At 53.8% G+C, this 23,923-nt stretch overlaps 1 protein-coding gene across 4 annotated transcripts in view; it reads left to right on the top strand.

Annotated features, from left to right (window-relative positions):
* Positions 1 to 17,507, top strand: part of WDR62 (WD repeat domain 62) — a 51,976-nt gene extending 34,469 nt beyond the window's left edge. For 2 of the 4 annotated variants that reach the window (XM_073016614.1, XM_037991582.2), the window contains 19 exons: positions 9 to 76; positions 156 to 277; positions 1,421 to 1,496; positions 2,199 to 2,310; positions 2,414 to 2,477; positions 3,708 to 3,830; positions 5,057 to 5,190; positions 8,364 to 8,416; positions 11,692 to 11,910; positions 13,047 to 13,174; positions 13,513 to 13,616; positions 13,963 to 14,073; positions 14,313 to 14,450; positions 15,044 to 15,158; positions 15,253 to 15,379; positions 15,461 to 15,512; positions 15,649 to 16,287; positions 16,821 to 16,978; positions 17,071 to 17,506. In XM_073016614.1, the coding sequence (XP_072872715.1) occupies positions 9 to 76; positions 156 to 277; positions 1,421 to 1,496; positions 2,199 to 2,310; positions 2,414 to 2,477; positions 3,708 to 3,830; positions 5,057 to 5,190; positions 8,364 to 8,416; positions 11,692 to 11,910; positions 13,047 to 13,174; positions 13,513 to 13,616; positions 13,963 to 14,073; positions 14,313 to 14,450; positions 15,044 to 15,158; positions 15,253 to 15,379; positions 15,461 to 15,512; positions 15,649 to 16,287; positions 16,821 to 16,978; positions 17,071 to 17,331 (2,804 nt within the window). In that variant the 3' untranslated portion in view covers positions 17,332 to 17,506. Of the gene's footprint in view, positions 1 to 8; positions 77 to 155; positions 278 to 1,420; positions 1,497 to 2,198; positions 2,311 to 2,413; positions 2,478 to 3,707; positions 3,831 to 5,056; positions 5,191 to 8,363; positions 8,417 to 11,691; positions 11,911 to 13,046; positions 13,175 to 13,512; positions 13,617 to 13,962; positions 14,074 to 14,312; positions 14,548 to 15,043; positions 15,159 to 15,252; positions 15,380 to 15,460; positions 15,513 to 15,648; positions 16,288 to 16,820; positions 16,979 to 17,070 lie in introns of all 4 variants that reach the window. The other 2 variants (XR_005238298.2, XM_037991583.2) reach the window with 2 other exon arrangements.
* Positions 17,508 to 23,923: the final 6,416 nt, after the last annotated feature.

Below are 23,923 nucleotides of genomic sequence, written 5' to 3'. Positions count from 1 at the left end.
TCCCCCAGGCAACAGAGACATCCAGATGATCAGCTGTGGGGCCGACAAGAGCATCTACTTTCGCAGTGCCCAGCGGGTAGGGTGGCATGGCCTCCTTGGGGGCTGGGGTGGGGGGTTATCGGGGCATTCTCTGAAGGTCCTGCCGGCCCTGCCAGGGTTCAGATGGACTACACTTTGTCCGTACCCACCACGTAGCAGAGAAAACCACCTTGTATGACATGGACATTGACATCACCCAGAAGTACGTGGCCGTGGCCTGCCAGGACCGCAATGTGAGGTAAGGGGTGGCCCTGGACCCTTAGCTGGCCTGGTCTGCCTTGTCCTAGGTTGTCTGCTTTTCTCCCTCTGTTCCTCTGGTTCCCAAGAAGCTGGGAGGGGATCGAGGGACCCAGCAGGTGTTCCTTCTTGGGTTTTTTGTTTGTTTGTTCGTTTTTTGAGGCAGAGTCTCGCTCTGTCGCCCAGGCTGGAGTGCAGTGGTGCCATCTTTGCTCACTGCAACCTCTGCCTCTTGGGTTCAAGTGATTCTCCTGCCTCAGCCTCCCAAGTAGCTGGAATTACAGGCTTCCGCCACCACGCCTAGCTAATTTTTGTATTTTTAGTAGAGATGAGGTTTCGCCATGTTGGCCAGGCTGGTCTCGAACTCCTGACCTCAGGTATTCGCCCACCTCAGCCTCCCAAAGTGCTGGGATTACAGGCGTGAGCTACCACGCCTGGCCACCAGCAAGTATTTCTTAGAAGCTGGGCTCTCCCAGGCCTGGCCTCTAGGTCAGCAGAGGGCTTCCTTCTGGCTCTCCCTAGAGCCCATGTGGGATGACTAAGGTGCTGATGTGGCACATAAACTCCCTCATTCACCCGTATTCCCTGAGCACCTAACTGGGCTGGATGGTGCTGGGATCATGGCAGTGGCCAGGATAGCCCCAGGCCCTCCTTCATGGAGCTCACAGTCCAGTAGAGGGGACATGGCCACCTCACAGCCACAGACAGTGACAGAGTGGTCAGAGATGGGGGAGCCCAGGGGCCCTGCGGAGACACCTGACCCCACCTGGGGATCAAGCAGGACTTCCTGGAGGAAGAGACACCTGACCCTGGGGAGGATGTGGAGGAATGAGCCAGGGGGAGGCAGAGAGGGAGTGTGCAGGGGGCAAAGCAGTGCAGAGAGGCTCTGCACCCCCTTTCCAGTTCCTTCTCATTCAGTGCCAAGCACTGAGCTTGCAGTATGGGGGGGAGATGGGCATTAACTCAGTGGGTACCCCAGGACACAATCTCAGCTTGAGATGGGATTTCAGTTTCAGTCTAGGCATCAGATGGGGACAAGAGGTAGCAGGGGGCTTCCAGGGGAGGGGAGGACAGCAGGACCCAGAGGATGAGGTGGTGGGGTAGGCAGGGCCCTGTTGGTCACAACACACCCCCACTTCCCCAGAGTCTACAACACTGTGAACGGGAAGCAGAAGAAGTGCTACAAGGGTTCCCAGGGTGACGAAGGGTCCTTGCTGAAGGTAAGGAGTTGGAGACCCCCGTCTGTCTGCTGCCCTGATGGGCCACCTATTGTGATGGCCCACACCTGAGACCTGTGGCCTTGGTCCTTCCTCAGTGCACCACGCTGGCCAGCACCTTCTCAGGCCTAGTTAAACAAGGATGCTTGCAAGAGGGTGGGGAGGGTGACCCCAGCTGCGTTTCCTTTATTTACAGAGCCCTTCCCCAAGTGGGGCATCTAAGTGGGTTCCATTTTGAGTGGCAGCAGGGTATAACGGGAAGAATCAAGAGGCATGGACTCCCCTCTTGGCTTGCCCACACCAGCCATGGGTCAGTCAGGACAAGGGAGACCTTCTCAGAGCCTCTGGTCTGGGACAGTTATGGATTCAGGCTCTGCCTCAGGCTGACTGTGTGACCTTGGGCAAGCATCATCTCTTGAGCCTGTTTCATCATCCCCTGTAAAATGCACATAGACAGCTTGCCTCATAGACTTGTTCTCTGGAGGAGTTTAGTTTACACACATTCAGTGCTTAGCTCAGGGCCTGGCTACTGTTGTTACTGCTGAGGTGGTTGTTAATTTCTTCACCTGTCGAATGGGAGCGGGAGCTCCTACCCTGCCAGGGTCCCATGTGCTGAACATCCACCATGGGGGAGGGAGGGGCCCAGGCTTCCTCATAAGGAAGAAGCAGGCAGCTGGAGTGACATGTGGGTCCCTTTCCTGGCAGGTCCATGTGGACCCCTCAGGCACCTTCCTGGCCACCAGCTGCTCTGACAAAAGCATCTCAGTGATTGACTTTTACTCGGGCGAGTGCATTGCCAAGATGTTTGGCCATTCAGGTGGGTCTACCTCTCTGCTTGGGAGGCCTCCTCACCGCCCCACCACCCCCACCCCCAGCCTCTGACTCCGAAGGCAAGTACAGCCTCTCTGCTTTGTTTGCAGAAATTATTACCAGCATGAAGTTCACCTATGACTGTCATCACTTGATCACAGTATCTGGAGACAGGTGGGACATGGACCGTTGGGAGAGTTGTGGCTCAGATACCGTGAGCACTGTTCTCAGCCTGCCTGTGTAGAAAGCATTTCTGAGCTGCCCAGTTTGGATTGTGGGAGTCTTGGTGTCACACCCAGCCTTGAGTTCAAATCCCAGCTCTAAGCTGGGCATGATGGCTCACACCTGTAACACCAGCACTTTGGGAGGCTGAGGCGGGTGGATCACTTGAGCTCAGGAGTTTGAGACCAGCCTGGGCAACATAGCAAAACCCCATCTCTACAAAAAATTAGCTGGGTGTGGTCGTGTACAACTGTAGTCCCAGCTACTCAGGAGGGGGAAGATGGCTTGAACCTGGTAGGTAGAGGTTGCAGGGAGCAAAGATCATGCCAGTGTACTCCAGCCTGGGTGACAGAGCAAGACCCTGTCTCAAAAAAAAAAAAAAAAAAAAAACCTAAAAAGAAGAAACAAATCCCAGCCCTGTCACTTATTTTCGTGTCACCTTGAGCAGCTTATTTACCCTGAGCCTCAGTTTGCTCCCCTGTAAAAGACAACACCGTTTACCTTAAAAATGGTGTGATGAGGCCGGGCGTGGTAACTCATGCCTGTAATCCCAGCACTTTGGGAGACCTAGGCGGGTAGATCACCTGAGGTCAGGAGTTCAAGACCAGCCTGGTCAACATAGAGAAATTGTGTCTCTACTAAAACTACAAAAATTAGCTGTGCGTGGTGGCAGGCGCCTGTAGTCCCAGCTACTCAGGAGGCTGAGGCATGAGAATGACTTGAACCTGGGAAGCAGAAGTTGCAGTGAGCGGAGATCGTGGCACTGCACCCTAGCCTGGGTAACAGGGCAAGACTCTCAAAAAAAAAAAAAAAAAAGAAAAGAAAATTGTATGGTGACGAATGAGATGATACCCATACATTATTTAGCACATGGGTGGTGCTCAAGGAAGTCCCTTTTGTCAACTCCCTTTGATTTAACCCTGTTCTTCCCCACAGCCCCCTTCCTCATGTCTTGAGGCCTCCAGAGCAGGCCCTGGTTTGCTGAGATGCCCCAGACCTGGGCCCAGGGTGCGGATGTGGCAAGTCCAGCATCCCTGCACTAAGTGGATAGGGGTGTGTTTTCCAGGAGCATCTGGAGAATAGGGTCCAGGCTGTGGTGAGGGTGGCTTCAGGGTCAGCCACGGCAGCAGCTCCCATGCTCACTCTTCCTCTGCCTTGCTTGTGTCTCTTTGGCCTCCACAGCTGTGTGTTCATCTGGCACCTGGGCCCAGAGATCACCAACTGCATGAAGCAGCACTTGCTGGAGATCGACCACCAGGAGCAGCAGCAGCACACAAAGGACAGGAAGCAGAACGGCCACCCCAGGTCCTGGCAGCCCCTGTCTTTCCACCAGAGGGATGAGTCCCTGCTGGGGCCCCATGGAGTGATGCTGGGGACACAGCAGTGGCCAAGACAGCCCTGGGCCCTGCCCTTAGCACACTCACAGCTGGCTCGGGGAGACAGACTTTGAATATGCAGTTATAGTAATACATACAAAAAGGTTTTGTGGGGTTTTTTAATTTTCATAAATAATAGAGACATAGTCTTGCTGTGTTGCCCAGGCTTGTCTTGAACTCCTGGGCCCAAGTGATCCTCCCACCTTGGCCTCACAAAGTGCTGGGATCACAGGTATGAGCCACTGCACCCGGCCATGAGAAGGGTATTGAAGTGGAAAAGCAAAGTGTTTGGCGAGCCTCTGAGCACTGTGATGGGGGATGCCCCAAGTGGCTGTGGGAACAGAGCAGTCCCAGACTGGCCAGCCAAGGGGAAGGGTGGGTAGGGAGGGGGTCTGAGGGGAGGGCTGCAGTGGGACCGCAGTATCCTCTTACTCCCACCTGAAAGCTGTAGTTTCACTTACTTCTTTGAATCTTCTGAATATACTTCTTTCAAGTGTTTATGTAGCAAAGTCAGTTTTATTTGCAGATAACTCATGTTCTAGTTTTTGATTTGAGGTTTTGGTTTGGGTGTTGCTCATTCTGAGTGGGAGGTTTTTTGGTTTTTCTTCTCTCCTGCTGCTGGGTGTGTCTGTTTTTGCCATTGGCTCCATGTGGCTCCCAGGGCACTGTGGAGACCAGGCCTTAACAGGGGCCGCTGGTCCTGAGGTGCTGCGGTGGTATTAGAGGTATCATCTTGGTTTTGAGGCTCCCACTCCACCCCTAAGCTATGAACCAGGGCCCTGGCTTCAGTGCCTGCCTCATGCCAAGGGAGTTTTAGTTTCCTGTACTCGGGAGGAGCCACCATCATTGCTGCCACCTACAGGGAGCCCAGCACAGGACTGCAGTCCCACTGTCTGCTTGGCTTTCCGTCCCATTGCTGTGGCCCTGAGAGAGTTTGTGTTCGTTTGTAGTCTGGCCTTTGTTAATCTCATCTATTGTGGTGATGTGTTTCTAGTGGGGAGACGGTGTCAAGTGAGAGACTTGCCAGCACCATCTTGACCAGCAGCCAAGAATATGTTAACATGGAGCTTAGCACAGGGCCCGGCCCTAGGCAAGTCCTCACCAGCAGCCCGTTTGCCTGTATTCTCTCCTTACCGTCCTCATTCCTGGCTTTAGGCAGGATACGTATCTGTCCACACCTAGTGAGATTCGCTCCCTGAGCCCTGGAGAGCAGACAGAGGATGATCTGGAGGAAGAGTGTGAGCCAGAAGAGATGCTGAAGACACCATCCAAAGACAGCTTGGATCCAGGTTGGAAAAGGGGCCCTATTTTGAACTATGTCAGTGTAGGGAATCATTGCTGGGTTTTGCCCATGACTTTGTTTACAGGGCCTGATACATATTAAAATGCAGGAGTCAACCAGGTGCAGTGGCTCACACCTGTAATCCCAGCACTTTGGGAGGCCGAGGTGGGTGGATCACCTGAGGTCAGGAGTTCCAGACCAGCTTGACCAATATGGTGAAACCCTGTCTCAACTAAAAATACAAAAATTAGCCAGGCGTGGTGGCGTGTGCAACTGTAGTACAGCTACTAGGGAGGCTGAGACAGGAAAACTGCTTGAACCTGGGAGGCAGAGGTTGCAGTGAGCCACTGTGCAGTGGCACTGTGCCACTGCACTCCAGCCTGGGTGACAGAGCAAGACTCTGTCTCAAAAATAATAATAATATAAATAAAATAAATAACACTCAGTAACAAGGCTTAGCGTGGTGGCTCACGCCTGGAATTTTAGCACTTTGGGAGGCTGAAATGGGAGGGTCACTTGAGGCCAGGAGATCGAGACCAGCCTAGGTAACACAGTGAGAGCCCATCTATGCAAAAAAAAATTTAAAAAAAGAAATTAGCCGGGCATAGTGGCACACATCTGTAGTCCCAACTACATGGGAGGCTGAGGCAGGAGGATCACTTGAGGCCAGGAGTTTGAGACCAGCCTGGCATATACCAAGACCCCGTACCTACAAAAAGAAAAAAATTAGCTGGGCCTGGTGGTGCACACCTATATTGCCAGCTACCTGGAAGGCTGAGGAGATTGCTTGAGCCCAGGAATTCTAGGTTATAGTGAGCTATGATCACACCACTGCACTCCAGCCTGAACAATAGAGTGAGACCCTGTCTGTAGAAAAAGAAAGAAACTCAATAACCATATCAGTCAAGACTCTTTTCAGTATAAAAGCAACCAGGCTTAAGTCAGGAAGAGAATTTTTTGGTGCCTGAAAATTGGAGAGGATTAGCTTTCAACATGGCTGGATCCAGATAGACAGATGATAAAAGGAAGATTTTTTTTTGTATCTTTTGGCTCTGCTTTTCTTCATGTTGGCTTTGCTGACGGACAGACTTTTCCTTTACTAGGGGAAAAGATACCCGCAGCGACTACAGGCTTATAAAACTCCATAGAGAATAGAACACCTCTTTCCTATAGTAGCTCAAGCAGAGTCTTAGGGTTGTGTGACTTATGTTCCTGGTATGACTGGTGTACCCACTTCTGAGCCAATTGCTGTAGCTGTCCACATCTGAGCATGTGATCACTTCTGAGGGCAGACTGTAGTCAGCTTCATCCACTCACACCACCTGATCAGGCATCAAAGATGTATTTGAGGCTGGGTGCGGTGACTCACGCCTGTAATCCCAGCACCCTGGGAGGCCAAGGCAGGTGGATCACCTGAGGTCAGGAGTTCGAGACCAGCCTGGCCAATATGGTGAAACCCCGTCTCCGCTAAAAATACAAAAATTAGCTGGGCGTGATGGCGTGCGCCAGTAATCCCAGCTACTTGGGAAACTGAGACAGGAGAATTATTGAACCTGGGAAGTGGAGGTTGCAGTGAGCTGAGATTGTGCCACTGCACTCCAGCCTGGGTGACAAAGCAAGACTCCGTCTCAAAAAATAAATGAATAAGTAAAAATAAATTGAATTTTGTTGCGGATATTGTCCGAAATCTTTCTCCTCTGCAAAGTCTCTCATCTACCTGAATATTGGTGAATACAAAGCAGAGGCCTCCGAAATTTTAAGTTATTCCCCTGCAGGTGGCCATTTAGGTTTCTTGATTTCACATCACTGTTAATGAGGCTATGGAGATGGAGACTACTCCTAGGCCTCCTCGAAATGTGAGGATTTCTCCAGGACAGAGTCTGAGCAGTAGCACCGCTGGATCCAGGGGTTATTTTTACTTTTATAAAGTTGTTTTATTATTTTATTTCACTTTTTTAGTTGCCCAGGTTGGAGTGCAATAGCACGATCATAGCTCACTGTAGCCTTGACCTCCTGGGCTCAAGCAATTTTCCCTGCTCAGCCTGTGGAGTCGCTGGGACCACAGGCTCAAGCTACCACACCCAACTAAATATGTGTGTGTCAGGGGATTGTGTGTGTAGAGAAAAGGTCTCACTGTGTTGCCCAGGCTGGTCTTGAACTCCTGGCCTCAAGTATCCTCCCACCTTAACCTCTCAAAGTGCTGGGATTACAGGCTTGAGTCAGTATGCCTGGCCTTTATTTTAAAAGAGAACCCCAGCCAGGTGCAATGGCACATGCCTGTAATCCTAGCACTTTGGGAGGCTGAGGTGGGCGGATCACAAGGTCAGGAGATTGAGACCATCTTGGCTAACATAGTGAAAACCCATCTCTACTAAAAATACAAAAAAAAAAAAAAAAAAAAAAAAATTAGCTGGGCAGCCGGGCGTGGTGGCTCACGCCTATAATCCCAGCACTTTGGGAGGCCAAGGCGGGCGGATCATGAGGTCAGGAGATCGAGACCATCCTGGCTAACACGGTGAAACCCCGTCTCTACTGAAAATACAAAAAATTAGCCAGATGTGGTGGCAGATGCCTGTAGTCCTAGCTACTCGGGAGACTGAGGCAGGAGAATGGCATGAACAGGAGGCGGAGCTTGCAGTGAGCCGAGAGCATGCCGCTGTACTCCAGCTTGGGCGACAGAGCAAGACTCCGTCTCAAAAAAAAAAAAAAAAAAAAATAGCCGGGCATGGTGGTGGGCGCCTGTAGTCCCAGCTACTTGGGAGGCTGAGGCAGGAGAATGGCATGAACCCAGGAGGCGGAGCTTCCAGTGAGCCAAGATTGCGCCACCGCACTCCAGCCTGGGTGACAGAGCAAGACTCTGTCTCAAGAAAAAAAAAAAGAGAACCCCAGAGTTCTCCAAACCCGGTTACTGCTCCACGCTGCATTGCATTAGGCTCTCCATTGTCCCCACACTTTTCCTGCCGTCCTTTGGTAGTATTAAGCTTTGTCACCTCGGTCAGTCTTGTGAGTCAAATATCGTGTCCCACGGTTTAAGTTTGCATTTCCCTGACAGCCGGTGCTGTTGAGCCTTCTGACCTCTGGGTTGTGGTGTTGCCTCTTTGGGGACTGCCCGGTTATGTATGTGGCCTGTTTGTTAGGATGTTTGTCCTCTTTTCATGGATTCTGTGTGTCTCTCTCCAGATCCTCGATGCCTGCTAACCAACGGCAAGCTGCCACTGTGGGCAAAGCGGCTGGTAAGTCTTCAGGGAGAGGGTTGCTCAGGGGCTGGCAGAGGAAACGCCTCCCCGGCTCTGCCTTCTGGAAGCCCTTTTTCCTTTCCATGTCCCTCTTTTCTCTGGAGAAGCCCTGTCATCCTTCCAGGCTCAGTGAGACAGCTCTTTGTTCATGATCAGTGCCCTGTGCCAGGCATTGTTCTGGATGTCAGGGACACAACAGTGAACAAGGGAAACAAAAGCCTCTCCCTTCACAGGCTCACTTGCCTGTGGGGGTGAGGAATAGTGTCCCCATTAAATAAGCAAGTGACGTAGTATGTTGGGTGCTGATAAGTGCTGTGGAGGGAAAAGAATCAAGAAGGAGGCTGGGCGCAGTGGCTCAAGCCTGTAATCCCAGCACTTTGGGAGACCGAGACGGGCGGATCACGAGGTCAGGAGATCGAGACCATCCTGGCTAACCCGGTGAAACCCCGTCTCTACTAAAACATACAAAAAACTAGCCAGGCAAGGTGGCGGGCACCTGTAGTCCCAGCTACTCGGGAGGCTGAGGCAGGAGAATGGCGTAAACCCGGGAGGCAGAGCTTGCAGTGAGCTGAGATCCGGCCACTGCACTCCAGCCTGGGCAACAGAGCCAGACTCTGTCTCAAAAAAAAAAAAAAAGAAGAAGGAAAATACGTCAGCCAGGTGCAATGATGCGTCTCTGTGGTCCCAGCTACTCAGGAGACTGAGGTGGGAGTATCATTTGAGCCCAGGAGGTTGAGGCTGTAGGGAACCGAGATGGCACCACTGGACTCCAGCGTAGGCAACAGAGTGAGATCCTGTCTCAAAAAAGAGAATAAGAACAGGGGCCCAGCACGGTGGTTCACACCTGTGATCCCAGCACTTTGGGAGGCCAAAGCAGGTAGATCGCTTGAGCCCAGGAGTTTAAGACCAGCCTGAGCAACATAGTGAGACCCTATCTCTACAAAAAATTTAAAAATTAGCCAGGCGTGGTGGTGCATACCTGTAGTCCCAGCTACTCAGGAGGCTGAAGTGGGAAGATTGCTTGGGTCAGGGAAGTCGAGGCTGCAGGGAACTGAGATGGCACCACAGCACTCCAGCCTGGACAACAGAGCCAAGACCTTGTCTCATAAAAAAAATAAAAATAGAGAAAATAAGGAGTGTTGGGGGGTGGCAGTTTTAAGTAAACAGGAAAGGCCTCATTGGGAAAATGATATTTGATCAGAGTTGAAACAAGTGAGACAGGCAGATACTGGGACGAATGTTCTAGTCATAACAGCCTATACGTGTAAAGGCCACGACGCCAGGAGCTCAAGACCAGCTTAGGCAACATAATGAGACCCCCATCTCTACAAAAAAAATTAAAAATAGCCAGGCATGGCTGGGCACGGTGGCTCACACCTGTAATCCTAGCACTTTGGGAGGCTGAGGCGGGCGGATCATGAGGTCAGGAGGTCGAGACCATCCTGGCTAATACGGTGAAACCCTGTCTCTACTAAAAATACAAAAAATTAGCCGGGCATGGCAGTGGGCGCCTATAGTCCCAGCTACTCGGGAGGCTGAGGCAGGAGAATGGCATGAACCCAGGAGGCGGAGCTTGCAGTGAGCCAAGATCGTGCCACTGCACTCCAGCCTGGGCAACAGAGCAAGACTCTATCTCAAAAAAAAAAAAAAAATAGCCAGGCATGGTGGTGCACATCCATAGTCCCAGCTACTCAGGGGCCTGAGGCAGGAGGATCGCTTCAGCCCAGGAGTTGGAGGCTGCAGCAATTGTGCTACTGCACTCCAGCTTGGACAGCAGAGCAAGACCTTGTCTCTTTTTTTTTTTTTGAGATGGAGTCTCGCTCTGTCGCCCAGGCTGGAGTGCAGTGGCCGAATCTCAGCTCACTGCAAGCTCCGCCTCCCGGGTTTATGCCATTCTCCTGCCTCAGCCTCCCGAGTAGCTGGGACTACAGGCGCCCGCCACCTCGCCCAGCTAGATTTTTGTATTTTTTAGTAGAGACGGGGTTTCACCGTGTTAGCCAAGATGGTCTCGATCTCCTGACCTCGTGATCCGCCCGTCTCGGCCTCCCAAAGTGCTGGGATTACAGGCTTGAGCCACCGCGCCCGGCCAACCTTGTCTCTTAAAAAAAAAAAAAAAAAAAAAAGAGGCCAGTGCTGTCGCTCATGCCTGTAATCTCGGCACTTTGGGAGGCCGAGGCAGGTGTAATCCGAGGTCAAGAGATTGAGACCATCCTGGCCGACATGGTAAAACCCGGTCTCTACTAAAAATACAAAAATTAGCTGGTAATGGTGGTGCGTGCCTGTAGTCCCAACTTCTCAGGAGGCTGAGGCAGGAGAATCACTTGAACCCAGGAGGCAGAGGTTGCAGTGAACCGACGTCGTGCCACTGCCCTCCAACCTAGCGACAGAGTGAGACTCCGTATCAAAAAAAAAGAAAAGAAAGAAAAAGAAAAGAGAAAGACAATGTGGATTATAAGAGACAGAATAAGAGAGGTGAATGAAGGATGATCCCAAGGTTGGGGCCTGAACAACTGGAAAAAACAACTGAAACAGGGAAACTTTAGGAGGAGCAGGTTTGTGTGGAGGAAATGAGGAGCTGAGTTGTCAGCATGTTAACTTTGAAATACCTACCAGACATCCATACAGAGATGTAGAGCAATCGCATGTGCAATTCTGAAGTTTCAGAGAAAAGTTCATGAATCCCAGCTGGGCATTCCCAGCACTTTGGGAGGCCGAAGCAGGATTGCTTGAGCCCAGGGGTTTGAGACCAGCCTGGGCAACATAGTGAGAGTCCACCTCTACCAAAAACCAACAAAATGGGCTGGGCACAGTGGCTCATGCCTGTAATCCCTGCACTTTGGGCCAAGGAGGGCGGATCACTTAAGGTCAGCAGTTTGAGACCAGCCTGGCCAAAATGGCAAAACCCCATCTCTACTAAAAATACAAAAATTAGCCAGGTGTGGTGGTGGGCACCTGTAATCCCAGCTGCTCTGGAGGCTGAGACAGGAGAATTGCTTGAAACTGGGAGGTGGAGGTTGCAGTGAGCCAAGGTCACACCACTGCACTCCAGCCTAGGAGACAGAGCAAGACTTCATCTCAAAAACAACAACAACAAAAAAAAAAAAAAAAAAGAGAGAGAGAGAGAGAGGTTCATGCTGGAGATACGTACCTGGAAGTTGTTTCTGAATGATATTGAAAGCCAGGAGCCCGGATGGGCTGTGTGAAATGTCTGTGGCGCTCCCTGCAGTGAGTGAGCACTCAGCCAGGTTCCTGAGTGTCCCATATCCTTCAAGCTAGGGGACGATGATGTGGCAGATGGCTCGGCCTTCCATGCTAAGCGCAGCTACCAGCCCCACGGCCGTTGGGCAGAGCGGGCTGGCCAAGAGCCCCTCAAGACCATCCTGGATGCCCAGGACCTGGATTGCTACTTTACCCCCATGAAGCCTGAGAGTCTGGAGAACTCCATTCTGGATTCACTGGAGCCACAGAGCCTGGCCAGCCTGCTGAGTGAGGTACGCACTTCTACCCCAGCCTGATCTATAGCCCTGGCACTGTGACGGCCCCAGGGCCTGGCGCCTCAGGCTGACTCCCACTCCTTGGGGGCAGGGAGGATTACATGAGGTGGTGAAGGGTAGGAGGGTGAGCCCCAGGAGTGTTGCACAGCAAGACTTCCCAGGGCAGACAGGGAGTTGTTGGAAAGTGAGTCACTTGGGGGTTAAGAGCTTGGATGCTAGAGCAGGCTTGTACCCAAGTTGGGGACATTTGGGTAGATGGAGCCCTGACCCTACACATTCCTGTTGTGTGACCTTGAGTAAGAGGCTTATCTCTCTGGGCTTCAGTCATCTAAAAAGTAGTCATAATGGGGCCAGGGGCAGTGACTAACACCTCTAATCCCAGCATTTGGGGAGGCCAAGGCAGGAGGATTACTTAACGATCACTTGAGTTCAAGGCCAGCCTGGGCAACATAGCAAAATCCCACCTCTACAAAAATATTTTAAAAAAATTTTTTTTTCTTTTCTTTAAAAAAAAAAAAAAAAACACTTTTAAATGGTAATAACAATCTCTTCTGCCCCAGAGGGCTTTTACAGGAATCCATGCTTAAGCATAGGGCCTAGGCTCTTAGAGGTACCTGTGCAACTTTAGCTCTTACTCTACTATTTTCCAAACAAAATTCCTTTTTATCCTATCCTATAATTTGTCATCTTTATTGGGGTATAATATACATCCAGTAACATGCACAGATTTTAGGTATACAGGTTGATGAACTATCTGTGTAATTCATATGTGTCCAGTACCCTGGGTAAAATCTGGAGTGTATTCTACCTCCTAGAAGGTTTCTGCCCCTCCCAGTCAGGTCCCTGCACCAGGATAACCAGTATTCTGACCTCTAACCAGGGACTGGGTTTCCTATTATTGAACTTCATATAAATAGACATGTAGAGGATTGGACCTCCTATTTTTGGTGCCACACCTCTTCCTCATCTATAAAGGGACTGATAATGCAGGGGCAGCCCAGGACAAGCTGGGTGTGAGCAGAGTGCGTGGCACAGGCCCTGGGTCACAGCCTCCAGCAGCCAGCCATGGTTCCTGGCGTAACAGTGGCCCCAGCCATGGCTGCTTCAGAATGGCTGTGCTGTCTTCCCCATAGTCAGAGAGTCCTCAGGAAGCTGGCTGTGGGCACCCCTCCTTCCTCCCCCAACAGAGGGAATCATCTGAGGCCAGTGAGCTCATCCTCTACTCTCTGGAGGCAGAAGTGACAGTCACAGGGACAGACAGGTGGGTGTCCTTTCTACCAAGGGAGCTTTAGTTGGAGGAAGCCCCAGCTGATAGCTGCACCCTGGAGGAACTGTTCTTTGCCTTCCCAGTGGGCTTGTGGGAGTGGGGACAGTTGTGGCCTGGATGGGGCAGGAGCCCAGCCTTAGTTCCTTGGTTTCAGGTGGGGTACAGGAGGGCCTGACCTGGGGGAAGGAGGGGACATTTGGAGGAGGCAGGGAGGCTGAGGCAGTGCTCCTGCAGGAGCAGCGGGTACGGGTGCCTAGGGGCTCCAGGTGGGGCTGGCTATTGAGTCTCCAGCTGAAGTCCTTGTTCCCTCTCTGCCCCCACTGGCACTGCAGCCAGTATTGTGGGAAGGAGGCGGAGGCCAGGCCTGGAGACCAGCAGGGCGACTCCTACCTCAGGGTGTCCTCCAACAGCCCAAAGGACCAGAGCCCGCCTGAGGGTGAGTGCAGGAAAGGCAGGGACCCTGTGACAGTCTGTGCGTTCAGCCAGGCCCCTTTCTGGGCACCGATGGTGACTTTGACCCAGTACTGAAGCTCAGAGTCTGTCGAGGAAGACACATGTGGTCCCTGCTGCTGCCTGAGGATTCTGGGCCCAGCTGCCTACAGCTGAGAGCCCAGCTCTGCCACCTCCTTGATGTGGAACTTCCCTCATTCATAAAATGGTGGGTGGGTGCTCTTATCATCCCTCCTCCAGATGGGGAAACTGAGCCCAGGAAAGCATAGCCCTGGCCCTGGCTCACCTGAATGGTCAGGCTGTGGGCTCCTGACCCCAACTCTCTCCTTCAGACTCAGGGGAATCAGAGGCCGACTTGGAGTGCAGCTTTGCGGCGGTCCACTCCCCAGCTCCGCCTCCTGACCCCGCCCCTCGGTTTGCCACGTTGCTGCCCCATTTCCCAGGTAAGCAGAGGCCAGACACACAGGGGACTCGCTGCTCGGGCCTGGCTTAGGGCCAGTCACAGTGTTTAAGCACAGGCCCTGCACTTGGAGCCCACTGAACCTGGAAGATGGGGATCCCTGCTGCTCAGCCTGCAGGCAACAGGGCAGGGATGGGTGGGGCCTGCTTTCTCCATTTCAGGTGGCGTCTGCTGTGACTCATGGTGTTGGCTCCTCTTGTCCCTCCCCTCCTTCCCTGTCAGGATGCGCAGGTCCCACAGAAGATGAGCTGTCCCTGCCCGAGGGACCCAGCGTCCCCAGCAGCTCCCTACCCCAGACTCCAGAGCAGGAGAAGTTCCTCCGCCACCATTTCGAGACACTGACTGAGTCCCCCTGCAGAGGTAGGACCCTGCCTCACCCGCACCTGCCAAGGCCGTCTGTGCAGCCTGGGCACAGCATTGGTGTCCCTGGAGTCGGCTCCCCAGCAGGGCCAGGAGGGTGAGTGGAGAACACCTGCTCCTTTTTTTTTTTTTTTGAGACGGAGTCTCACTCTGTTGCCCAGGCTGGAGTGCAGTGGCGCAATCTCGGCTCACTGCAACCTCCAACTCCCCAGTTCAAGCGATTCTCCTGCCTCAGCCTCCCGAGTAGCTGGGATTACAGGTGCACACCACCAAGCCTTGCTGATTTTTTGTATTTTTAGTAGAGACGAGGTTTCACCATGTTGGCCAGACTGGTCTCGAACTCCTGGCCTCAGGTGACCCACCCGCCTTGGCCTCCCAAAGTGCTGGGATTATAGTTGTGAGCCACTGTGCCCGGCCTGCTGCTTCACTCTTGACCTAAGCCTCACGATGCCTCCTCGCCCACTGCCCCTGCTTGTACCCTGTGTCTGCACGTAAGGGTTTCTGGGGATTGCCCCGCTGGGCTGTTGGCCGGCCTGGGGCTGGGGCTGCTTGGTGGGAAGGGTTATGAGGGTCACCTTGGGATGTTCCCCTAGAGCTCTTCCCCGCAGCTCTGGGAGACGTGGAGGCCTCTGAAGCTGAGGAGTACTTCTTCAACCCACGCCTGAGCATCTCCACGCAGTTCCTCTCAAGCCTCCAGAAGGCATCCAGGTAGAAGTTGGCCAAGCACAGCCCACCCTCTGGCTCCTTGACTGCCCTGGAGCAGGCTGAATGAGAATCATTCCCCCTGCTCTCCTTCCTACAGGTTCACCCACACCCTCCCTCCCCGGGCAACCCAGCACCTCATGAAGTCTCCAGAGGTCAAGCCCATGGACCAAGTTGGAAGCCAGCCCAGAGCAGATACTGGCTATGCCTCCCCAGACAGGATCCACGTGAGTGTTAGAGCCACCTCCCTCAGGGCACGGGGCTGGGAACCCCGAGGTCTTGTCCTCACCTCAGAGCTGTGCCTGCAGGTCCTCACTGCAGGGAAGGCTGAAGAGACCCTGGAGGCCTGGCACCCACCACGTGAGTGCCCCACTCCCAGACGGACAACCCTGGGTTTCTCTGCAAGTGGCTGGATGTCCAGCCGAGCTGTGGGGCCAGGGGGGCCCTAGCCGTCAGCTCTGTGTGGGGGAGTCAGTGCCATCTGCTTGCGTTACAGCCCCCTGCCTTACAAGCCTGGCATCCTGTGTCCCTGCCTCCTCCGTGCTGCCCACGGACAGGAAGCTCCCAACGCCCACATCTGCGTCCACCCCAGGCCTGGCTCAGGGTGTCCACACCCCCTCCACCTGTTCCTACATGGAGGCCACTGCCAGCTCCCATGCCAGGATATCACGCAGCATCTCCGTTGGTGACAGCGAGGGCCCTATCGTGGCCACGCTGGCCCAGCCCCTCCGTAGGCCATCGTCTGTTGGGGAGCTGGCCTCTCTGGGCCAGGAGCTTCAGGCCATCACCGCTGCAGCAACACCCAATTTGGGCAGCGAGGGCCAAGAGCCTGCCCTGCATTCCTGGGGCAACCACGAGGCCCGGGCCAACCTGAGACTGACCCTGTCAAGTGTCTGTAACGGGCTCCTGCTGCCCCCCGTGGATGCCCAGCCTGGCGTCACCATCCCAGCAGTGAGCTTCCCAGCCCCTAGCCCCGTGGACGAGAGCACCCTGAGGCTCCATGGCTCTGCCTTTCGCCCAAGTCTCCCAGCTCCTGAGTCCCCTGGCCTTCCTGCCCACCCCAGTAGCCCCCAGCTTCCAGAGGCCGGGACTGGCGTCCCTGGCGGCACTGCCTCCCTCCTGGAGCCCACCTCTGGTGAGTACAGCCCTGGAGCAAGGACTGTCCCCTAAGTTCATCCTGTGTGCTAGTTGGCTCAGCTTCAAAAATGGACACTTGACCTGCCCACAGGAACTGTGCCATTCATTCATTCATTCACTAACTTAAATATTTAATAAGCATTACATGTTGGGCTTTGTGCTAGACCCTGGGACATGGGACATGGTGGTAGACAAAACACAGAATTGACATCTTCATTGAGGGCAATGCCCAGACTGAACCTTTACGGAACCCGTCATATGTATCACGAAGTGACACATGCTCAGGAGGGACAGAGGAGGGCGAGGGAGTGCAGGGTGGGGACGGGTTGGATTACAAACCAGAGGATGAGAAGAGGCTTCAGGGAGGAGGCTGCATTGGAGCAGAGACCTGTGGGAGGGAAGGGGAGGGAGCCTTGGGGACCCAGAGAAGAGTTCCAGACAGAAGGACAGCATGGAGTCCACCCAGCCATCCTGGCAGCTCACACCAATGGAATGCAGCTCGTCTTGCTCATTGCCTCCTCTCTACCTCAGGTGCACTCGGTCTATTCCAGGGCAGCCCTGCCTGCTGGAGTGAGCCCTGGGTGCCGGCTGAAGCTCTGCCCCCGTCCCCCCTTGAGCTGAACAGGGTGGGGAACATCTTGCACAGGCTGCAGACCACTTTCCAAGAAGCCCTCGACCTTTACCGTGTGGTGAGCCAAACCCCAGAGTCGGGAAACGGTTGAGGGGTCTCTTGGGACCGCCTGGCCTTGTTGGCCGCTGACAAGGCTGGCATCCCTTGCAGGTGATCTCCAGTGGCCAGGTGGACACCAGGCAGCAGCAGGCACGGACTGAGCTGGTCTCCACTTTCCTGTGGATCCACAGTCAGCTGGAGGCCGAATGCTTGGTGGGGACCAGTGTGGCCCCAGCCCAGACCCTGCCCAGCCCAGGACCCCCCTCCCCACCGACGCTGTGCCCTCTGGCCAGCCCAGACCTGCAGGCCCTGCTGGAACACTACTCGGAGCTGCTGGTGCAGGCTGTGCGGAGGAAGGCACGGGGACACTGAGGGTGCAGCCCCTCCACCGCAGCCCTGCTGCTTCTAAGGACTTAGGTATTTTAAGCGAATAAACTGACAGCTTGGAGGAATGGTTCCTGGTGTCTATTTGGGCCTATCCACAAAGCCCTCTTCAGGTGGAAGCAGGGAGAGAGGGTAGAGGGTGATGCCCAGAGGACTTGTGTCTGTCAGTGGAGAGCATGGGACCAGCATTCCTAAGAAGTTCAGGAACTGCAGCCATGATCAGGGCCAGTCCTCCCACACTGCCCACAGAGCTGCCGCAGACCAGTGTGGGGTGCTTACCCAGTGGGGCCCAGTTGTGCCCCAGGGAGGAGCCAGCCCCTCCCTCTTACCTGCCCCCTGCCAGTGCCTGAGAACTCACTGGGGCTGCTGTGATCACCATATGCCTACCTTGCCCAGCAGCCCATGCTTTACCACATCACAGCTCGGGGCCTCTGGGCCAAGGCCACAGTAGATCCCACAAGGTCCAGGGTGGTGGTGTCCCCATCTGCAACAGGGGAAACTGAGGACCCATGAACAGGCTTGCCCAAGCTGGGTATGGTGGCCTGCACTTACAATCCTGGCTACTCAGGAGGCTGAGGTGGGAGGATCGCTTGAGGCCAGGAGTTTGAGACCAGCCTGGGAAACTTGGTGAAACCCCATTTCTTTATTTATTTTTGTTTTTGAGATGGAATCTTGCTCTGTCACCCAGGCTTGAGTGCAGTGGTGTGATCTCGGCTCACTGCAAACTCTGCCTCCCAGGTTCAAGCGATTCTCCTGCCTCAGCCTCCCAAGTAGCTGGGATTACAGGCGCCCACCACCATACCCAGCTGATTTTTGTATTTTTAGTAGAGATGGGGTTTTGCCATGTTGGCCAGACTGGTCTCGAACTCCTGACCTTGGGCGATATACCCACCTCGGCCTCCCAAAGTGCTGGGATTACAGGTGTGAGCCACTGCACCTGGCCAAAACCCCGTCTCTAAACAAAACAGAGTAAAACAAGAAACCCAGGCAGGCTTGCCCACTGTATGATCTGGCAGCAGGCCCAGGCCACCAGCAGCTGGGACCGATAACTGCTTCCCCTTCAGGAGTTCTACATTCCATGAGCTCCTGGCACTGTTACCAGCTACCCCAGGCAGCAGGCATCTGACCACATGGAGTGTCTGCTAAAAAAGCCACTCTTGGCTGTGTGTGGTGGCTCACGCCTGTAATCCCAGCACTTTGGGAAGCCGAGGTGGGTGGATCACCCGAGGTCATGAGTTCTAGACCAGCCTGGCCAACATGGTGAAACCCCGTCTCTACTAAAAATACAAAAATTAGTCAGGTGTGGTGGCGGGCGCCTGTAATCCTGGCTACTTGGGTGGCTGAGTCAAGGAGAATTGCTTAAACCTGGGAGGCGGGGGTTGCAGTGAGCCAGAATTGCACCATTGTACTGCAGCCTGGGTGACGAGCAAAACTACATCTCAAAAAAAAAAAAACAAAGCCACTCTTATAAACACAGACATTCCCAATGTCCCAAGTCACTATAGGAAGGAAGCCAGCAGGGGCTTGCCTAAACCCCACTCCCCCACCATGCTCTGAGCACTTCCCTGCTCGGCCAGGCTCACACAGCTGAGACTCACCTAAATTTGCCTGGTGGCAGAGCTGGACCCTTCAACACGAGGACATGGTTCTCTGTTTCCATGACATGACACACATCAGGACCAATCTTGCAGTTCAAAACATTCTGCCGGGCGCAGTCGCTTATGCCTGTAATCCGAACACTTTGGGAGGCCAACATGGGCGGATCTGAGGTCAGGAGTTCGAGATCAGTCTGGCCAATGTGGCGAAACCCCAAAAATACAAAAATTAGCTGGGGTGTGGTGGTGCACACGTGTAGTCCCAGCTACTCAGGAGGTTGAGGCAGGAGAATCGCTCGAACCCAGGAGGCAGAGGTTGCAGTGAGCTGAGATCACGCCATCATTATACTCCAGCCTGGGTGACAGAGCAAGTCTCAAAAAAAAATCCTGCCAGTTCGCACCCAGGTGCCGGGCACTGTAATGGAAGGAACATCAGGCGTTTCACCTGCCTTCATGGCCACCTACCTTCTATACAGGGAAACAGATGCAGGAATTAGAGCTCTGCGTAATTCTAGGTAGGCTGGGGAGATCCATTGCTGGTGAAGGGTCAGGGAAGGCCTTTCCGAGGTGACATTTGGGCTGAAGCTTGATAGAGGACATATCAGGAACATGTCCAGGCTGACAGCACAGCCAGTGCACGGGCCCAGGGACAGCCACACGTGATCTGTGTGGAAGGAAGAGGGGCAAAGCCAGGACAGCTCGAATGGAGTGAGCAATGGGAGGGCAGGAGATGAGGTGTGAGGAGGAGCAGGGCCCCACCAGGCAGGGCCTTGTTGCTTCATGACATTTAAGTCCAAGAAACATCCAGAACAGTGTTTTGTTTTTTGGGGTTTGTTTCTAAATCTCTGCTCTTAATGTTTGGGGGAATGTCCAGTGTTGTTTATTTCTCACGACTCCTTGCCTCAGGGAGTCCAGGTGGTCCAGAACTTGGACCACCTGCCTAGGCCCAGGCCCACCTGCCTAGTTCGGCCACCATTGCCCAAAACCTTGCCCAACATCCCTGGGCAAAGCTTGGTGTCCAGCCCCCTACACCCCAGACACCCAGGAGACCACCTCGGGCCTCTGTCGCTCATGGAATCACCCTTCCTTCCAACCTGTATCATAGTAAAGCCTTCCGCTCCAAGGAGTAAACGCCTGGCTTTCAGGGCCCAAGATGGAGGGATGTTGGTTACCCTTGATGTCATCATGCACCTGGCCTCTTCCTCTCCTGCTCTATCATCCTCTGTGAGCAAGCTTCAGTCTCCAGCTTATGGCCTCATGGTTGCAACACGGCTGCTGTGGCACCAAGCAGCACACCCTCAGGTGGTGTCTCCATTTTGCAATTGTTGGCTTTCCTGCAGCCCTGACTCGGGGGCCTGGCACAGGCCTGGAAGCGCAGGACCTAGGAGCTGTCCCGATAGTACTGCTATGGGGAGACTGAGGTTAGAGGTGGAGTGCAGGGGGCTCACAGAGGGTGACAGCAGGAGAGGAAGAGGCCAGGTGCACAATGACATCAAGAGTAACCAACGTCCCTCCAGCTTGGGCTCCAGACGTTTACTCCTTGGAGCGGAAGGCTCTACTATGATACAGATTGGAAGGAAGGGTAATTCCATGAGGGTCAGAGGCCCAAGTTATTGGTCCCAGCTGCTGGGTGGCCTGGTCCAACCAGGAGCAAAGGCACAGAGCAGGGCGCCCTCTAGGGCAGCAGAAAAGAAATGCAGATCTCTCCCAGGGGTCTCCTGGGAGTCTTCATCTGGGGTCAGATGCGTCCCAGGCAACAGGAATGGAGATTGCTTTGATGTGCTTGGACCATCTCTCCTGTCCTGGGCATGTTGCGGCTCAAACAAAGAGGTTCTCTCAGCAAGAAAGGCAAGTGGGCTGGTAATCAGAGAGGATCCAGCATGTCTGCCACTTCCCTCTTCCAAATGCCAGCCTCTGTCCTGGAAGGACCATACTTTCTCCTCGGACAAACCACCTGGTTAAGAAGCCATTGCCGGTGGTGGAGTGTGTGTGCCTGCGGTTTGGGAGTTGACAGGGTCCCAGCAGGAAGATGACAGCATGCTTAGATGGGATATTCCAAAGAGTTTAACCAAGGGATCGTTTGCAAAGGAGCAGCAGGGACTGGGAAACCACCGGGACTGGTGCAGAACCCCAGGACTGGCACCACGGGAACTGTTACCACCCCCAGACCACAAGGTACAAACAGAAGGAACAAGAACCCAAAAGGGCAAATCCCAGGGAGAGGGTAGTGCTGAGGGAACTGTGGCCCTGACTCCCACACAGGAGGGAGTGAGAATCAACACCCTGACCTTACTCACCCCCTGCAGGGCACCCCATTGTCCAAATCCTACTGGAAGCCAGACTGCATAGAAGCCCAGGTGACCCCGCCTCCCAGTCCACCTCCTAGGCCACGGAGCAGGGCAGAACAGGACTGAGAGGGTTCCTGGAGAACTGGGTCCCTGGAAGGAAAACAGTTCATCTTTCACTGCAACTCTCCCCCTGCTTGTACCCCCACATCTACCCTTGGCCTCCCCATAGCAATACCATCAGGACAGTTCCTGGGTCCTGAGCTCTCAGGCCTGTGCCAGGCATCCCAGTCAGGGCTGCAGGAAAGCCAACAATTGCAAAATGGAGACACCACCTGAAACCCCATTTTGCAGATGACCCAACTGAGGCCTGGATGCTTGCCCATAGGAGGGGTTCCTCAGCGGGATGCGGTGGCTCACTCCTGTAATCCCAACACTTTGGGAGGCCAAGGCAGGCAGACAGTTTGAGCTCAGGATTTTGAGACCAGTGCTAGGCAACACAGCAAGACTCTGCCTCTACAAAAAATTTTAAAATTAGCTAGGTGTGGTGATGCATGCCTGTAGTCCCAGCTACTTGGGAGGTTGATGTGGCAGGATCACTTGAGCCCAGGAGCTCGAGGCTGCAGTGAGCTGTGTTCACTCCACTGCACTCCAGCCTGGGTGACAAAGCAAGGCCCTGTCTCAAAAAAAAAAAAAAAAAAAAAAAAGCCTTCCTAACCAAGCACTGCTTATATGTCTGCCACATGGCAGGCCCCATGCTAAGCATTGTCTCCATGTGAGCTACCTGGATCTTCAATACAAACCAGGAAGAGGGGACTCCTTAGTCTCATTTTCCAGATGAAGAAACCAAGGCCCAATAAGAAGTCACTTGCTCTGGGTTCTCCAGAGAGCAAGTGGCAATGAGTGGCCAGCAGACCCTCAGCACTGCCACCCTGGCTTCCCCAAATGAATTGGCACAACCGACTCTCGGGCAATGGGAAGAAATGAAGAAACACTCTCACCAGCAAGTCTTGTACAGATGTCCCCTTCTGACTAGAACACCCTCCCTTTCACCTGAAACCTTTCAGGGCTTATCCAGGAAGCCATCCCTGCTCCGGTAGGCTGGATCAGGAGCCTGTCCGGGTCCCCCGGTACCCCTCTTTACCCCGTCATGGCTGGGTCCCTGCCTCACTTGCCTCTCACTGTCTTGGTCATTCTGGGCTGACACTGGCGTGCCTCCTTCATGGACTTATGTGATCATTTTCAATAAGCTAGGTCTGGAGCTTAGAAAATTGTTGAGTTGGCCAGGTGTGGCGGCTCATGCCTGTAATCCCAGCACTTTGGGAGGCTGAGGCAGGTGGATCACTCGAGGTCAGGAGTTTGAGACCAGCCTGGCCAACATGGTTAAACCCCGTCTCTACTAAAAATAAAAAAATTAGCTGGGCAGGTGGTGCACACCTGTAGTCCCAACTACTTGGGAGGCTGAGGCAGCAGAAATCACTTGAACCCAGGAGGCAGAGGCTGCAGTGAGTGGAGATCACACCACTGCACTCCAGCCTGGGCAACAGAGCGAGACTCCGCCTCGAAAACAAAAATTAAAATTTAAAAGACAGGGCCGGGCGCGGTGGCTCAAGCCTGTAATCCCAGCACTTTGGGAGGCCGAGACGGGCGGATCACGAGGTCAGGAGATCGAGACCATCCTGGCTAACACGGTGAAACCCCGTCTCTACTAAAAAATACAAAAAAAAAAACTAGCCAGGCGAGGTGGCGGGCGCCTGTCGTCCCAGCTACTCGGGAGGCTGAGGCAGGAGAATGGTGTGAACCCGGGAGGCGGAGCTTGCAGTGAGCTGAGATCCGGCCACTGCACTCCAGCCTGGGTGACAGAGCAAGACTCCGTCTCAAAAAAAAAAAAAAAAAAAAAAAAAATTTAAAAGACAGAGCTTAGATTGCTTCTTGGCCTTTTGGCTAAGAATCAAATGTAGAACAGAGCTTGGCCAGTGTGCCGGGGTAGGGTCCTGGGAGCCCCTGGCTGTGTCAAGAGACCCCCTTTGGGCCAGGTGCAGTGACTCATGCCTGTAATCCCAGCACTTTGGGAGGCTGAGGCAGGAGGATCACTTGAGGTCAGGAGTTCAGGACCAGCCTGGCCAACATGGTGAAACTCTGTCTCTACCAAAAATACAAAAATTAGCCAGGCGTGGTGGTGCATGCCTGTAGTCCCAGTTACTTGGGAGGCTGAGGCAGGAGAATCGTTTGAACCCGGGAGGTGGAGGTTCCAGTGAGCCAAGATGGTGCCACACTGCACTCCAGCCTGGGTGACAAGAGTGAAACTCCATCTCAAAAACAAAAAAAGAGAGACCCCCTTTTACTTTCCAGACTGTGGGAGGGAGGGAGAGTGTTGTCCCAGGCAGTCACTAGGGTCTAGATTATTAACAAATTAGTATTTTAGTGCCTGCTACACCTGAACAGTGCTTCTGGCTGAATGTTAGCCCTGGGAATCTGAAGATCAGAGAGGTGGGGCATCCTGCCTGAGGATGCACAGCCTGGATCCTCATTTTGCCCTGATTTATCCAGATCTGCTGTCCTCCCTGCACCCTACAGAGCAGGGCAATCACAGCAGAGGGGCCCTTCAGTGTCCTCAGACAGCTGCTGTGATTTGAATAACCAGGCAGGCTGCTGGATGTCCCCTGGTGACTGATTTGCCTGGCAAACAGACCCTCAACC

Source organism: Chlorocebus sabaeus, chromosome 6 (assembly GCF_047675955.1).
Source record: "Chlorocebus sabaeus isolate Y175 chromosome 6, mChlSab1.0.hap1, whole genome shotgun sequence".
Lineage (NCBI taxonomy): Eukaryota > Metazoa > Chordata > Mammalia > Primates > Cercopithecidae > Chlorocebus > Chlorocebus sabaeus.
The sequence above is the reverse complement of the archived record's forward strand: the minus strand, read 5'-3'. Positions and strand labels throughout refer to the sequence as shown.